The following is an 11,707-nucleotide window of genomic DNA, read 5'->3' as shown; positions in this document are numbered from 1 at the left end:
TTCAAGGCGCTTCAGTGGACCTTTAAAACCCCATAAGCAGTTTCACCAAGAACATACTAAAGAACAAATCAAACATCCCTATCCCACCTCCTATCTCTTTCCCACTTCACTTCCTGTCATTTCTGATCTGTCCTATCACAATAAAGGCAAAAAAAAGCAAAAAATGAATCTTAAAAAAAAATGTAAATCAGAAAACTAATGAAGTAGCCTCTAAAAGCCATTAATGTAAGTAAACACATGAGTTTGTTCCTCACTCTTAATATCCGCTGCAGATGAAGTTGAGTTTGTGAGATTCAGGAAGGCTGATCCAGCGCTGATCTCCTCCAGACTGAACTGCTCCTTTTCTGTTCTCGAGGCTGCAGTTTTCTGGTGTGGTTCCGTTCCCTGGAGCCCAGTTGTGATAGCACACCATCTCTCCACTCACCCAGAGCCACATGTTCATGATGCAGTAGTTGTGTAAACCCAACCACACCGCCGCAGTAGAGGCCCGTTTAACCACGTTCATCACACGCCGCTGAATCTCTTCTGAATGAACCGACACCAGATCCACATGATTCTGTCTGCAGTATCTCAGAGCTTCAGACCACGTCAGATTCTCTTTGACCACAATCAGTTCATCTGGACACAAAACAAACCACAAGCAGAAACTAGAGAGAGACTGATCAACAACAACATGCAGAACAAACACTGTGGATGAATTTGTCATGTCAGACATGAAGCGTGAACTTTAAGAGATCTGGAGGTGATGATGGATTGAGTGTGTTTTGTGAGGATCTACTCACCTTCATGACACACGAAAGGTAATTTAATGTCGCAAGAGGTGTCATACCATTTTCCCTGAGCCTTCAATTCAACACTTGTACAGTTTTCAACACCTCTATAATTATTAGGTTCACCAGTGCTCCAGTATCTGAATGAGGAGTTACTCTGATCTGACCACTGCCATGAGTCTCTGACTCTGAACAGACCGATCCAGATCCATGATCCAGATAACCCTCTATCACTAATGATCTTCTGAACCTGTTGATTCTCATTCTGGTTTCTGACACTGACCAGATCAATGTGATTCTGTCTGCAGTATCTCTGAGCGTCTCTCCAATTCATCATCTGATTGACAAAGACGAGTCCTGTGTTTGCTTTAAGAAAACAAATGAGAAAAAGATTCATGAATCAGTTTGTTCATTATTCTTACGCTGCTTTATGGTTTGGATGTGAACAGGAGCAGCGATGGAAACATCAGAAACATGTCATTCATAGACTTGAGCTGCTTCTAGAGCTGGTGATATTGAATATTCACAATGTTCAAGATATTTTACATTATACCATGATCTGTCTGTAAATTCAATTCTGATTGGCTGGAACATGTCCATTCAAAGCTTTAAATGAAACACACATACAATCACAGAAACTTGATGTTAACCCTGTGCTGAATTGTTACATGTAATGAAAATCATACATTTACATGTAAAGGAAATCATTCCTACATGGACCTGACTCAAGCCCTTGTAGGTTTGTGTTGAGACACAGAAGGCTGAAAATATCTAGCTGAATCACATCTAGTCACTGTATGTTTATTATTAATAATATAAGATCAAGTTTAGTGTTCCATTAAAATTAAGTATATGGTGCAACTAAAAATAAACTCACTGTTGTTGCAGATAAAATGTTGGTTATCACTGCATGGCAAATCATGCCATTCTCCATTTAACATCATAGCACAATCTGTGTTTTCTGGTTGTCCAGTAGCCCAGTTCAGATAGAGCGCAGGTTCACCTGAAGACCACTGCCAGTCATCAGAACCCGTCTTCTGCAGCCCAATCCAGACAAACCGAACACTTTTATCATTCAAACTCTTGTTCAGCTCGTTCATGTCGTTCATGTTGTCAACGGTGGCCAGATCTGAGTATTTCTCTCTGCAGTATCTCTGAGCTTCAGTCCAGGTCTTGTTCTCATATATAAAGTGATACTGACGCTGAACACATTCAGATACGGAGCAGAGAGCTGTGAAAGAGAGGCTTTGCTTTAATGCTTTTCATAACAGGATCAAACCTAGAAACTAGAAACCATAAATAAAACCACAAACACACTCACCAACGAGAAGAAGAATGAAAAACAGTGTTTGGTCCATTTCTGAAAAAGAAAAGTACAGATAAACAGATTTCAAACATTCACAGATTAATTTTGGTGTAAAACATGATTTCAGCAATAATAGAAAATCCATCTTAACAGGAAGATAAATGCGGCATTCACAATGATTAAGACAATATTAACATGTCAAAAGTCTAATTCTAGTTAAAGAATGAAGATGTGAGTTGTTCTTACTTCAGAGGTTGTGTGTTTCTGTCCTGAGTCTGATGTTTCTGTCTGCAGCTGTAATGTGATTCTTATATCTGCTCTTATCCCTCATTCAGCGTCACATCATTTGTTTATTACTCTAAACAAAAACCCTTTTCATTTTCCTTCCTTATTATTTCCATTCCTATATTATTAACTTTTTTCCCTCTGTCTCTCTGTTGCTGTAATCCTGTGGATGTGTTAATTTGAATGTGGTAGAGACTGAGGGTCTGTATGTTCCTGTTTGTCAACCCAGTCTATGGCAGTTTGTGACATAGTCATGAAATGTAATCTATTGTGTTCATGGACACGAATTTCCCTCTTTTTTCATGTCACTCAGCATGAACATAGATCCCCACTAGAAGGAGACCCTCCACCGAGCTCTAAAAAGGACTTTTTATGGCGTGGCAATCCGAGGGGGAGGCAAGGATACGACGCCAAGCTTCAGCTCCAGGTTAGATGTGAATTATGTAAATGGTGGACCAAATCAAATTAGAACACTATAATGAATTGTTTAGAGTCCAAAATGTTCCAATATCTCAAAAGACATTAAAAAGTACATAAACCTTTCAGTGGCACTATTGGGGTTGTGGAAAACAGACTTGCGTATTCTGCTAAACAGGTCTCGATGCTTCCGGTTCACGTGTTTTGCATATGAAGGTGTTTTAATCAAGTTACCTTCGAAGTAGACACCAAAGATGACCATAACCAGTTTTCATCACATATTTGGATTGACATATAAAAGTTTTTTTCTTTTTACAAACATATATATATAAAAATCGAATAAAATGTCAACAATAAAAATAGCTAGCTCATTTAACTGATTATCTTAAAAGTTGATCAATATCGCAATTATTTAATACAGCTGTGAGACAGGTTTGGTCAGATGATGTTTAACATATACCCTGAAGACATAACAAAGTAAATTACCAACAGAAATATTTCCGATTTCACAAATTGTTTTTTAACTGGTCCTCGTCTAAATTGTCCCTTATGGCTTTTATTCATATTTTCTTTACAGAGGCTCTCTAATAATTTGGAAGCTCTGCATCATCATTGTCTTTTTTTTGGCAGCAGAAGGCCTTGGATCACTGGAAAGAAGCAAAACCATACCACATAAAATGCCTTATTGTAGAAGAGGCTGTTGGTTGTCCATTGTGTTGGCTTTGCCATAAGCCTACTGTTATTAGGTTGGTTTTCATGAGTATTACATTTTAATTACCCAGGGTAGGCTTGATGAAAGGTAATGTTTAGTTCCCTGCTATATAGGACAAGATGCATGTGTTTTAGGGTGGTATAAAACCCAGATGAAAATGACATTTATGAGATATGCAAATCTATAACCTTCTTGCTGTAAGGTGACAGTGCACAAAAAAGGTACACAAAAAACAGCCACTCTACAACAGGGAATGTCATTCATGGGTTTTTAAAGCCATTCCTCCAACTAGGGATGGGAATCGAAAACCGGTTCTTGTTGAGAACCGGTTCCCAGTGTTTCAATTCCTTTGAATCGTTTGCAAAATTTGCAAAGATTCCCTTAACGATTCCAGTGGGCACGAATGACATCATCACGCGCATTGCGTAACTTACGCACGTTGCGTTGCTTACGCTCAGTCAATAGTAAGCATGGCGCCTAAGCGGAACAAACGCTCAAAAGTCTGGTTGTATTTCACCAAAAAAGACGAAAATAGGGCAACTTGTAATACTTGCAGTGTAGATATTTCCTCAAAGGGAGGAAATACCACTAACATGCTAAAACATTTGCGCACACAGCATGCAATAACAATAAAAGAATGTTGCGTTTTCGATCCGCTCCAGACTAACAGTTCTCAACCCAGCAGCGGCAGCAGCAGCAACAACGTTAGCATGAGAATCTTCCAAATGAGAATCAATAAAGAATTGAATCGTTAAGCAGAATCGAAAATGGAATAGGAATCGTAAAAATCTTATCAATTCCCATCCCTACCTCCAACCTCCTTTGTCATTAAAGGAGAAGATGAATATTGCATTAATAAGCAAGGTACAAAGGCATTGTATAAAAGGATGGCAGACAGTTGAACACAACATTCCCTTCTTTTTTTTTCTTAAGTGACTGCTTGTTGAAGCTCTGCAATGAAAAACGGTAAGCTTTCTCTCTTATCTCACTATTGCTGAAAACACTAGCAAGGCATTTAAGAAGTGTGTGGATCAGTGTCCTCAGTTTTTGACACTAGATGACACACATTATCTTTGCATCATATGTTTGGGCAAAGAGCACGCACACAAAGTCCTTGAAGGGGCAGTCTGGTGCATTGTGAGCTTCTTTCTGTGAGGAAGCTCCGCTCTAATTTGTCCCTCTTTTCGGGAAACTGTGTTTGTGAGGATCGCAGGTGCATCTTGTGGATAAGTTGAATAAAGGTGCTTTCCTCACGAGAGTGAGCTGCTGGAGGATGATGTGATTTCCTCACATCATCTGATCCAGTAGCCAGGGCTCTGCTCAGGAAGAGCAGGAGATGTTAGATGAGGAAGAAAACATTGAGTCTGAATCATCTCAATCCTCCTGCTCCGCATATGATGAGCTGTTAGAGGTTATGGAACGCATTACGTCTAGGTTGGACCTGCCATGGAAGCGGGCTGGGAAGGTGGCGCTACGGGGGTCGTCTCGATGAGCGATATCTTTCTGATCATAACCCTCCAGCTCAAGTGAGCCTTCCATTTCTTCCTGATCTTCACACGGAGATCGTGAAGGGATGGAACAAGCCATTTTCTTCACACAGTTCTGCAGCTAGTTATACTTATATTGAGGGAATGTGCGAAAATGGCCAAAAGAGGATGCCCCCTATAGAAGAGACGCTAGCTAGCTATCTCTCTATGAGTGAAGGATAATCTATTAAGACTCTGCCATCCGAGCCCCTTTAACGTACATCCTGCTTGAATGGCCGGGCATGCGCGGCAGCTGGTCAGGCTGAATGGCGGCCATGGTGTTTACGGAGAGACATCTGTGGGTAAACCTGGCAGACGTTGGAAGGAAAGAGAAGGGCTTTCTTTTCGAACGCGACAGTTTGAGGTCTGAGCCCGAACAACAGTGGGGTCCTGGCCCATCCCGATCCGAGGATCGGAGACAGGCAAAGAAGGGTAGGTAGGTCCTCCTCACCTTGATGATGAGGTAGGGTAGCAGGTAGCTGCTGTATATTAATCTTATCTGATTAGACCTGATGTTTGCTTCCTCCACCTATTTTTCTGCTTGTCCAATGTCTCTTCTGACATGAGATGAGTGTGCTCCCTTCACTTAAGCAGGTTTACTGAAGCGCCATCCTTGGGCAGAATGGATGGATCCTCCTCTCCTTTGATAGCAGGTATCTATCCTACGGCTGCTGAATGTTCGCCTCTGTTATGAGGTTTGAGCTTTCATGACAACCTTATCGGATAAGTCAGCCGGTTACTGCCGCCTGATGTGTTTGACCTTCCACCACTTTGGCTTGTGCACTAACCTATTTGGGTAACAGAGACCCTTGGACTCCTGGAGCTCCATAAACAGCAGCTTAAGTCATTAAGCCTCTTTTTCCTCCCTCGTAATGTCCTTCTTGATATTGATATTTGATATTCTCTCGAAAGGGAACGTCTCAGGTTACATATGTAACCATGGTTACATATGTAACCTGAGACTTTTTATTTCTTTTTGCCAGCTTACATTTTGCCGACTGTGAAGGTGCCAGACTGCTCCTGTGAAGGCATCAACTTCACCGTTTTACCAGGCAAACCAGTTATATTAATTGCCATCAATTGTAAAAATAATTCATTATTTAGATTTCTATTGTAGATTTGAAGTTTTTCATACTAGTGTGCTATGGTATTGTTCTTACAATTGCAGTCATGTCAAAACCTATGGTATTGCAGATGTTATTGTCATTAGGCGTAAAAAAAAGATGGACATCTTTTATTTTTGTCCACTGCAAACCAAAAAAAATGAGCTGTTACAAAGCAGTAACATCCTTTGCATCCTTCCAGCATGAAGTCCAATCAACACAGCTGTTTTAAATTTAGTGAATTCAACAAATGTAAACAATGAGCACATTTACATGCACACCAGTAACCCTGGTGAAAATGTGACTATGTCACGAACTGCTGTCAGGCATGCAAATAAAAGAACAGCAGCAACACAGTCACCTCTTTATTTATCGAAATCATAGGCCTGAGAACACCCGATGATATGTTGCTTCCTCTTCATGTGACGTCAACATACAGTTAAGTCAAAGTCAGCCTTATTATCAATTCTGCCACATGTCCAGGACATACAAAGACTTGAAATTGTGTTACTCTCATCAGACCCTTGGTGCATAACAGATAACCTTAACTAGGTAAAATTTTAAAATTATGAATAAATACAATTTTACAAATGATCTAAAAAAAAAATACAAGTAAGGGCATATGGCAGAGAGTGCAAACCGAACAGAGTAGTGCAAATGCAAACAGTATGGTGCAAATAGAGCTTGTTAATATGATAAAGTGACAGAGAGCAGTCTTATAACAGGTAGTTATGAGCTAGCAGACCAATGCTGCACAACGTGACGTGTTGCAGGTCTGTGAGTGTGTGTGTGTGTGTGTGTGTGTGTGTGTGTGTGTGTATATGTGTGTGTCTGTGTGTGTGTGTACCTGGTATTTATCACGTTATGGGGACCAAATGTCCCCACAAGGATAGTAATACCAGTAAATTTTGACCTTGTAGGGACATTTCTTAGGTCCCCATGATGAAACAGGCTTATAAATAATGCACAATGAGTTTTTTTTTGAGGAAGTAAAAGTATGCACAATCTCCTGTGAGGGCTAGGTTTAGGTGTAGGGTTGGTGTAGGACGATAGAAAATACGGTGTGGACAGTATGAAAACCATTATGCCTATGGAATGTCCCCATAAAACATGGAAACACAACATGAAAACACTTGGTGCTGCTCACTCTCTCCACAGATGCACCACTGATGGTCAGAGGAGCCTGCTGAGTGTGCGCTCCCCTGAAACACCAATCTCCTTCTTCTTCTCCAAGTTCAGAGAGAGATTGTTGTCTCTGTACCACCCAAACTCCATGATTCGTAAGTGTATTTTATTTATTTATTTCCTCATTTGAACGGCTTGTGAAAGATAAAATCGAATTTACTTTAATCTCCGAAAAGATATTGCACATATTTGACAGTTGAGAACGGTCCAATCACATGAGGACAAAAATATAAAAACGATATTGATTGGCCAAGATCTAAAGTGGGAGGGTCTGGGGCGCTGTGCTCTGTGTCCCGAGGACAATCTGAAACAAGCCAATCAGAGCTCAGCCTCAAGTCACATGCGTTTCAAAAAGAAGTTATAGACCTAATAGACACCCATTTGGCCGGCGTGCCGCATACACAAACAAATGAAAAACTGTTTAGATTTTTTTATTTTTAACAGGTGCTAACATAACTGCCAGTCAAATAGTAGCCTATGACAAAATAATGCAATTTCGTGATTATATTAGAAATTAGTTGAAAAGCATTTAGATAACTTTTTTTTTTTTTTTTTACAGAAAATTGGGACTTCTGACTGCTAATTTGAACTCCACGAAGACAAGGTAAATTAGTAATGATTAGGTTTAACTTGTCACATAATTTCTTTATGTGTGGCAGTTTGGTTTAATTTTGAGATGGTTAAGTTTGTCTGTTTCAGGTGCCACAACATGAGATGGATGTGTAAGATATGTAGTTTTGAGTCAGAGAAGAGGTTGGGATTGTTAAAACACTACAGACTAAAGCATGGGAATGGTGGTCGCAGCCAGTCAGTCCCTTGTCTTCACACTGATTGCCCTTGCTCGTTTAAAACATTTAATGCCCTTAAGACCCATTTGTCTCGACACCATGTGGAGATGGTCACACAAAGTGGACCTCTTTCATTTACTTGTCTACTTTGCTGCTCTGGTTTTTTTTTTTTTGATTCAGAGAAGCAGTATTTTGAGCATCTTAACAACCACTTAAGGAAGTTTGAAGCAGTTGCATGTGTCTTCAAAAACTGCAACTTCAGTACAAATATTTATTCCACATTTGCTACACATAGACACAGAAAACACCAGTCACACACCCTTGAGGATTTTAAAACTGAATTATTAAAAAGCCAACCTAATGAACCCATGTTTGCTCAGGATGAGACCTGTGTGGAAGAGAGCTTAGAGCTTTGGGATGGGGAACCACAGGAGTTGTCTCAAGATATAAAAGAGAAATTTGGCCATCTATTTTTAAAGTTGAAAAGCATGTTCAATGTCTCAAACAAATGCATTGATGAAATAGTAGATGAGCTTCAGTTTATATCCACCTCTGCATCTGGTCCACTTTTAAGAGATGTGGTGGTGTCCACCTTGAAAAGCCATAATTGTGATCTGGATCCAGCCATTATCTCAGATTTAGTGAAAAATATTTGTGAGACACACCCTATAAGTACTGCCTTGGGGACAGGTGGCCCTTTCACAACTTCATACAAGAGAAGAGAATTTATGAAGAAGCATTTTTCAGTTGTTGAACCAGAAGAACACATACTTGATAAAAAAAAGGGCAAAACCTTCCAGTATGTCCCAATATTGCCCTCCTTGGTGCAGGTCCTAAGTAAGTCTTTTCAAGAAAACACATTTGAAGGTGAAAACAAATCTGAAAATGACACGACAGACATTTCGTGATGGATCTCACTATCAAAAAAATGAGTTTTTCTCTGTAGAGGAGAACAGAGTGAGTCTCATCCTGTACACTGATGACTTCGAGGTATGTAATCCTCTTGGGACATCTCGAAAAAAGCACAAAGTCACAGCTGTCTATTGGGTGTTGGGAAACATTCCGGTACAGTTACGTTCCACATTGACATCAATCTACCTTGCAATTCTGTGTAAGGCTGAAGACACCAAGCAGTTTGGATTCCAGCGAGTTTTAGAGCCACTGTTAACAGATATACAAAGCTTGGAGAAAGATGGTCTTTTTGTTCCAGTGTTAGGGAAAGCCATTAAAGGGACTGTGGTCAGTGTGGTGGCAGATAATTTGGGGGCGCACTCTGTGGCAGGATTTGTCAAAAGCTTTGCAGGGTCATATGTCTGCCGGTTTTGTGTTGGGGAGCGATCCAAGTTTCAGTCCAATGAAGTGAGATCTGGGTCTTTTCATCAAAGAACCAAAGATCAACATACACTGCATGTACAGACAGCTGTGTCTAGTCCAGATCACCCTCATTATTATTGTGTAAAAAAACAGTGTGCTTTGTCAGAAAAACTTGAGCATTTTCATGTTACATCTGGTTACCCTCCAGATGTTTTACATGATCTGCTGGAGGGCATTGTTCCAGTGGAACTGGCTTTGGCATTTGATAACTTGATCAAGAAAAAATATTTTTCTCTCATGGAACTGAATGAAGCCATTTGCAATTTCCCATACAAGTGGAGTGATAAGACAAATCGCCCTCATCTCATTCCTGCTAACTTTTCGACTCGAAAATCAGTAGGGGGCAACGCACATGAAAATTGGTGCTTATTACGTCTTTTGCCTCTGATTATAGGTTTAAAAGTACCCGAACAAGAGCCTGTATGGCAGATGCTGATGACACTGAAAGAAATTGTGGACCTTGTCATGTGACAGCATCATTTCAGAACACCGAAGCAGATTCCTTGATGTTTTCCCCCAACATAAGCTCATTCCCAAGCACCATTTCCTTGAGCACTATCCTCAGCTCATTCGGGAATTTGGCCCCCTAGCTGCCCTCTGGACAATGAGATTCGAGGCCAAACACAGCTTTTTCAAGAAGGTGGTCACAAAAACAACAGAGGTCTCTTTAGATGTGCTTAAAGATGATCTAAAAGACCTGGTGAAATGCAGATTCCCTGCTGTTACGGCTGTGCATGTTGCCAATAATGTGTGCAGTTTAGGCACCAACTATGCAGTGGGAATGTTGTTGTGTTGTGGTTCCACTGCAGGACTGTCTGACTTTTCTGAAGTGTTACAAATAATGGTGATTTGTAACAAACTGACTTTTTTCGTGAGACAACAAAATACATGGTACAATGAACACCTGAGGAGTTATGAGCTGGAGAACACAGGGAGTGTGCAGTTACTTGAGCAAAGAGAGCTTAAAGATTTTTATCCTTTGGCTTCATACACCCTTGCAGGAAGACGCCTGACAACTTTGAAGCACCACATTTGCCTATCCTTTTGAGTGTGAGGAGATAAGCTTGTGAATAAATGTCTGTGTATTTCTCTTCTCTGTTGTTGCAGCTTCTTCCTGTTGATATGGCACCCTCAGCGAAACTGCGGATAATTTTTGGGGAGGATGATGTCCGCAAACTACTTTTACCTGCAGGCATCCCAAGCACACTTCAGGACCTCAATGATGTTCTTCAAGAGACATTTGATATTACAGGACCATTCACTGTTATGTACCAGGACATGGATTTCGATGGTCAGTTCTTCACTTTGACCTCGATTGAGGAAGTACAAGATAAAGCTAACCTCAAAGTAGTAGTAACTGAACCAGTGATCTTGAGTCTTACTACTGTGGACATGTCAGAAGTTGAATCTCCAGTTCCACTATCTACAGAAGCAACTTCCTCATCTGGATGCGACACAATCCTGTTGTCCTCCCCAGATGAGAGTGGACCATCCTACAGGTCTAAGCCATGGCCGTTTAAGTTTGAAATACCAGACTTTTCTTATGATATAGACCTTGCACTGGAAGCAGGAAAGCAAGCTTATGAAAATGATGTCACACTTTTGAACAACCCAAGCGTAACTAGTAGCATTCTTGAGAAGCTTGCAGAAACTATATTTGGCTTCACAGCATATCCAACTGGTATCCAGATTTTAGCTGTTGTTGAAGCCTTGGTAGAAAAATACCCATGCCTCAAAGAGCCAGGGTCTTTTAATGGCCCATATGGTTGGCAACAGAGGATAAAGTATAAAATGGGCAACTACAGGGCAAAGTTAAGAGGTCGCCAATTAGCCATTCCAGAGCTTGAGGTGAACACACTGAAGAGACGATGCTCCAGTGAAGAGGGTTCACTTAAAGGCTTTAAAAGGGCAAAAAAAGCTGAAGTCACCTATCTGCCACCACTGCCATTTGGTGAGACTGAGGAAACCTTAGAGAAGGAGAGACTAGATTTGCTGAAGGAAATAAAGAAGAAGAACAATGAGAGGGCAATTAATGAGAAAATGGAGAAGTCTTTTGCTATGAGAAGAACCGAGGTTGTCAAGGATTGCCCCGCAATCCAAGACCTCTTAGAGAGATGGCCTTCTCTGTTCTGTCAAAATCAGGTAAATCCAGTTCTTGTTCGTGCAGCAACTAAGTGTATGTGAGATCTCATGAGTCATCTTTGACATGATTTGTGTTTTTATCTCTCATTTCAGATCAAA

General features: G+C 40.6%; 1 protein-coding gene across 1 annotated transcript; it reads right to left on the bottom strand.

Moving 5' to 3' along the window:
• Positions 1–256: 256 nt before the first annotated feature.
• On the bottom strand, positions 257–2,128 carry LOC141333987 (macrophage mannose receptor 1-like). Its single transcript, XM_073839139.1, has 3 exons — positions 2,092–2,128; positions 1,648–2,001; positions 257–618 (listed from the first exon to the last, which is right to left on the bottom strand). Exons 1-3 carry the CDS (start codon positions 2,126–2,128, stop codon positions 257–259), a joined length of 753 nt encoding a protein of 250 aa, XP_073695240.1.
• Positions 2,129–11,707: the final 9,579 nt, after the last annotated feature.

The sequence above is a fragment of the Garra rufa genome, chromosome 4, assembly GCF_049309525.1.
Source record: "Garra rufa chromosome 4, GarRuf1.0, whole genome shotgun sequence".
NCBI lineage: Eukaryota > Metazoa > Chordata > Actinopteri > Cypriniformes > Cyprinidae > Garra > Garra rufa.
This window is presented reverse-complemented; position numbering and strand designations above follow the sequence as displayed.